At 33.0% G+C, this 6,000-nt stretch overlaps 1 protein-coding gene across 6 annotated transcripts in view; it reads right to left on the bottom strand.

Annotated features, from left to right (window-relative positions):
* The window catches only part of LOC145268715 (uncharacterized), a 144,221-nt gene that overhangs the window by 88,514 nt on the left and 49,707 nt on the right, over positions 1 to 6,000 (bottom strand). For all 6 annotated transcript variants that reach the window (XM_080124258.1, XM_080124260.1, XM_080124262.1 and 3 more), the window contains one exon: positions 4,743 to 4,784. In XM_080124258.1, the coding sequence (XP_079980384.1) occupies positions 4,743 to 4,784 (42 nt within the window). The remainder of the gene's footprint in view (positions 1 to 4,742; positions 4,785 to 6,000) is intronic.

The following is a 6,000-nucleotide window of genomic DNA, read 5'->3' as shown; positions in this document are numbered from 1 at the left end:
TTTTTTTGTGAACAATCAAGATACTATATAATTTGTGGTCTTGTTGATACAGTAGATAAGATATTTTTTCCCTTTCAAAAGTATAGAAGAAAAGAGATATTCATTACTATGAGTAGAAAAATATGTTTATTAGAATAAAGAAATTGATGGCAATGACAACTAACCAGGTTAGCAATAGATACAAAGAATTCGTAAATAAAGTCTGTGGTAAAATTGAATGTAGTGAAGCGACTGAAATATTTCGGCAACTGAAGTAATGTTCTCCAAAAACGGCGATTAAATTTTCCCATAGAATAAAAGGTAATATTGATGAATAAAGTTGGGTTTAAATAGCTGTGAAATGATGGATGCAGCAAGAAAAGTTACATACAGGCTTTTTATGAAAAAAAATTACAAAGTATTTACGTATCACTACGGAATTCTACGAAGGTTTATTGGATTGACGGGTTTCTTAGTATTTATATAAATGACTTAAAACCCATATTTTTCGTAGATTTCTATGATTCAAAATTCACAAAAAAAAAAATCCTCAAAAAAACAAATTCACTCTTATTCAAAACCTGTTCTTTATTAATTAATGAAACAATAACTTCATCACTGATATTTATTTACAATCTGATATACATGCGTGGTTATGTTTACACAAAACTATTCGTGCTACTACATATTCCAACAGTAGTAGTAATCGTTCTTCATGTGTTTATGCGTATGTATGTGTCTAGAGATCTCTCTCTCCCCCCTCTCTCTCTCGGTCCCTCATCCTCTTCCTAAAACAGACATCAGCAGGCTCGATCGTGCTAAATATTTTAGGCACTATAAGTGGGCTTCACTTTGCGGGTGATTACAGAAAAATCTGAATTTCTCTAACATTATGATTATTACGAGTAAAGGTTTGGCTTGGCACGAATTACGGACGTTCAACGTCATAGCCGCTGTTATGGAGTTTCAATGAATCTGGCGGTGGCCGGACAAAGACAACCCGTTCAAAACAGCATCCTTGTATTATTCCCAGATATATTTATGAATTTTTTGCTACTTAGTTATCGAAACTTGAATAGATATGTAATTTAATTGAGATCAGACTAAGTATGTTTGCTTGAAATTAATGGATGATTTTTTAATCCATTTTGAATAACATTAACCGAATTATTGGTCGTGCCGGGCACGAGTGGCACTAGTCCCATCTCCGCCCCTGGTATGTATATATGTTTGTATATATATATATATATATATATATATATATATATATATATATATATATATATATAGGAAATTTATTACTGTGAGTCCAGAATGAGTTTACAAATTGTTTCAACTAGAGGAAAATCCTCAAAGAGAGGAAAAATCCAACTAGCATCATCAGAATTCATAGATGGACTAAGTTATAAAGTCAAATAAAAATGGAAAGATCGTAGATAAAGGGGAGTTAGAAAAGAAGGGGGAGTGGTGGGGAGAGGACGTTGGAGTTTAAAGTAGTAGGAGTGTATTAAAAAAAGAGAGGGGTTTATAATTAAATATTAATTATGTGTAAATTCTTATATACGTGTTTTTTAACGGTTTAAACTTAAAAGACGCTACTTTTGTTGATAACGGCATAAGTAACAGTTAATTTAAAGGATCACCATGGCAACAGGTTGGAGAGTTAATGTTAGTGAAGGAACGGGTTGAAAATGGGGTTTATATATATATATATATATATGCATGTATATATATATGTATATATGTTTGTATATATATATATATATATATATATATATATATATATATGTATATATATATATAAAATATATATATCAAATATATATATATTAAAAGAAGAAAATATATATATATATATATATATATATATATATATATTCTTCTTTTTTCATAAGATTTGGTTTTAATGTACCCAAGTCATATATTTTTTTTGAAATCGCAACTTTATAATATATAAAAATCGATAGAATATTAACTCTATAATAATATATATGAAATCTGCAATGATTAAAATATCATATTTAAGCGTACTTTACTAGCTAGATAAATACTTTGGCAGTTTTAACAAAAAAGCTATATTAACATCAGAGTGTCTCTATTTGCGTTGAACATCTACAGAATGCCAACACCAATATATTACATATGAATGAGTTTGCTGTGGAATTTCCACAGGTCCTGCTAGTATACATATATACATACATACATACACACACACACACACACACACACATATATATATATATATATGAAGTTGGAACCAAAAAAAAGTCCTGCATATTTTTATTCCACCAAGATCAGAGAGGATTGCAAATTACATTGCTCTGATTACTGAATTCATGCATTCATGATTTTTAAAGTTTCATCTCTCTGTTGCAGATATTGACAGTGTGATACTCTAAGAAAGCAACCCCTGCCATGGACGTGTGTCAGAAGCAAATATGACCTTCAGCAAACTAACAACAATTAAAACATGTTATTCCTTTCTCTCCCTCCTATATATTTGTCAGACATACACACGAAACCAAAATTTCCTCCCACTTCATCTCCTTCCACTTTCAATAAATCACGCAGCCAGACGTAACGCGCATGTCAGAGGATTCACTGTTGTGATAAGTAATATCAGAGATGCATTTTTACTAGTGTTTATTCTCTGATGAAAAGTGCCTATCTTTGAAAATCCATGGGTTAAGAATAATTCTTTATCATAATCCTTTGTCTGAATTTTTGATGGATTAATGATTATTGTAAATTTTTAATTTCATTGCTAATTTTCCTTGTATTTTTATGAATATACTTTCACACACACACACACACACACACACACACACACACACACACACACACACACACACACACATACATATTGAATAGGAAGGTACATATTGGGACAACATATATCAGAGTGGGTATAATCGGTGTGTGCATATATCGTGTGTGTGTGTGTGTGAGTATATATCAGAGGAACAGATAAGTGGGAAGACATTTATACTGAGGGGGAGTGACATTTATAACGGAGCTGGGAGACATTTATATTACTTGGTTACATCATGACGACTGTGATGATAATAGTTCTTTTATAATACGGAGCTTAGAGATATGATACGACATGTACACTTCTTTGGAAGGGTGTGTTAGGACGATACAAAAGTATAATGCAAGAGGAGTAATTCTTTACGTCTTTGAGCAAAGTTGCCTCCCCTTGTCCGTAATCCTAAACTTTAAATTCTCACGATTTTTTGCGAGATCAACAACAGAGATTGGAGAGAAAAACACAGTGACTTTCAAAATGGAGAAATGAGCATCCGTTCCAGTTATCATACTTGGACTTCTAACCTTTCATGTATTATGTTTGAATTGTCGTTATGTGTCTGTGTGTGTGTCTCCATAATAAACGTGCATCAGCATGTAACAGCTTGTGATTTTCTTATTTGTTCATGATTATTCCATTCTGTCATCATGTGCTGCAAACATACCCGCGTGAAGGCTGGACACCATGCGGTAAGATATTTTATGTTATACTGATCTAAACGCATCACACGATATAACAATAATAACACAATGTTCATTTTACAGAGGTGATAGATAAAACACATTTTACTTTTTCAGTCGAAATGATGACGTGTTTACAAAATGTATGAATCCGTTTATTCTTCATCCAGCTAAATCAGGAATTCAAGCGTTTTATGATTACATAGTCTTATCTTCCCCTTTTCACTTCCAAGGGGGCTTCAGCTAACTCTCAGTCTAAACTGACTCTCCGACTGTTTCTCTGACTGTCGCTTGCCTCTATTCCGTCTCCCTCCCCTCTCTCTCTCTCTTTCTCACTCAAACCCTTTCCTAATATATTAGGAATTCTCTTCCTTTATGACGTCAAAGGCGTGCCTCGCCATGTGAAATCCATTCACATGGATTTCCATATGTATCCAACATGCCTTTGGCAAACAAAGAAATTCCTAAATTGAATTGTTTCATTTATAACCTATTTATTTGATCATTATTTCTAACCTGCAATCGTTTTACATTCCTAAATTGAATATTTATTATCTTTTTAACTCTTGCTTACTGGGTTCAATTCTATCCTTTTCCAACTTTTGTTATATATTGGTATCATCGAGGGCACCATTTACGTTTGGTGTATAACATAAAAAGGATTCTGTGTGCGTATTATTGTCTCTAATATAAATGGTTGTGTGTTTGATTATCATAAAGGGAATCGTGTGTGTGACATGTAATTTCTGAACCTACCTCTGCTTCTTCAATGTTGGACCATCTGGGAATTTCTCATCCTGGAGGGAGACTTGATACCTGTTTGACGAAGATTTATCACTCCAAGACGATGAATGGGTTTTATAGTTTTTATTTCACTTTCCCCAGAGGTCCTGCAGGAGGTGGAAGTGAAATCGGCTTGTGTGGGTTCTTCACACACGTCAGCGTTCATCTCCCCACTCCCCAGTTAAGAGGGGGAGACAACGGAAAACCGTCTGTCTTCTTCAAATCCCAAATCAAATCTCACAGATCTAGCCAACGTTATCACATCACACATATGTAATTTGGTCTGCTGACCTTCAGTTCTGGTAAACATGTCTACCTCCACGTTTACTCACCTCTCTCTCTCTCTCTCTCTCTCTCTCTCTCTCTCTCTCTCTCTCTCTGTAACACTTTTGCTTACTGGGTTCAATTCTATCCTTTTCCAAATATCATTTTCAAACTTATCTATTTAATTACAGGGGTCTGTCCTTGCCATGTAACATATATATACTTACCTTTTCTGTTTGTTCCATTGAATCAGATTTCTTTGTAAAAGGCTGCAAAAATATTAACAAAATTTTATGAAACAAACATTATGTATATATTAGAGGAATAGGTATTTTGCTTGAAGCATTGTTAGTAAATAAATGTGTAAGAGTATAAGAAGGCTACAGCAATGCAGAGAACCGGGTGTTGAAATAATGTGACGCATGGACAAAAATGGACAAACGAGAGAAAGTTATGTAGAGCTTGTTATTTTTTTTTTAATCTTACTATATTCATTCATTTTCCATATTAAAACGGTAATGACAACTGACTGTTTGAGAAAACTTTATATGACTTTCTTTTGTTTATCTTCTTATACTGTTCTCTCTCTCTCATACATATATATATATATATATATATATATATATATATATATATATATATATATATATATATATGTATATACGAGCAAACAGTTAATAAAACATGTTAAAAACACTTTGAAATGAGTTTTATATATATATATATATATATATATAAGTGAAAGTGTCTGCCTATCTATCTGTTTGTCTGTCTGTGTACATTTTCCTACGCAATAACTCTGTCAATTTTCAGTCTACAGACGCAAAATTTGATATACAGGGTATTGAGATTTGGAAAAATCTTTGTAATCTGTTTTCGACCAGAAATTTGGCTGTTAAGGGGTCAAAGTTCAACGATTTGACCTTTGACAACAATACCAAACTCCTCCACCAATTTTGGATATAAACAATTGAAATTTTAGATTCTTGGACATGGATCTGACTTAATAACTTCCTTTGAGCCCAAAATAATAAATGTTAAGGGGTCATAATAGGGGTCAAATTTAAAAAAAAAATTGACCGCTGCGGTCTTTACCAAATTACTCAGAGAATTTCTGGTCTAAACATTTGAAATTTCACATAAAGTGTATTCAGATATAGGGGAAGCTTTTTCATTGGTTTGGGTCGAAAATTTTTAGTTATTAATATATAAATATAACATGTATGTATGTTTGCATGTCTACCAAAAACTTTCGACAGAGGCGACGGATTTTACCAAGATCAGTATCGTTTTAAAGTTCGACCTTTAATACGATAATTATCGAAAATTTGGCTAAAAACATTAACATCTTCACCTTCAACTAGGCACTTTTCAACAGGGGGGGGGAGTTTTTTCGCCGATATTTTGAAAGATCTCTCCTTTCGACTGTGTAACCTTAATGTAAACAAAAGTCACATCACGGTGGTCGTAACCGCAAAGACGTCA

The sequence above is a fragment of the Euprymna scolopes genome, chromosome 44, assembly GCF_053919585.1.
Source record: "Euprymna scolopes isolate OS-2025 chromosome 44, ASM5391958v1, whole genome shotgun sequence".
Taxonomy (NCBI): Eukaryota; Metazoa; Mollusca; class Cephalopoda; order Sepiida; family Sepiolidae; genus Euprymna; species Euprymna scolopes.
The sequence above is the reverse complement of the archived record's forward strand: the minus strand, read 5'-3'. Positions and strand labels throughout refer to the sequence as shown.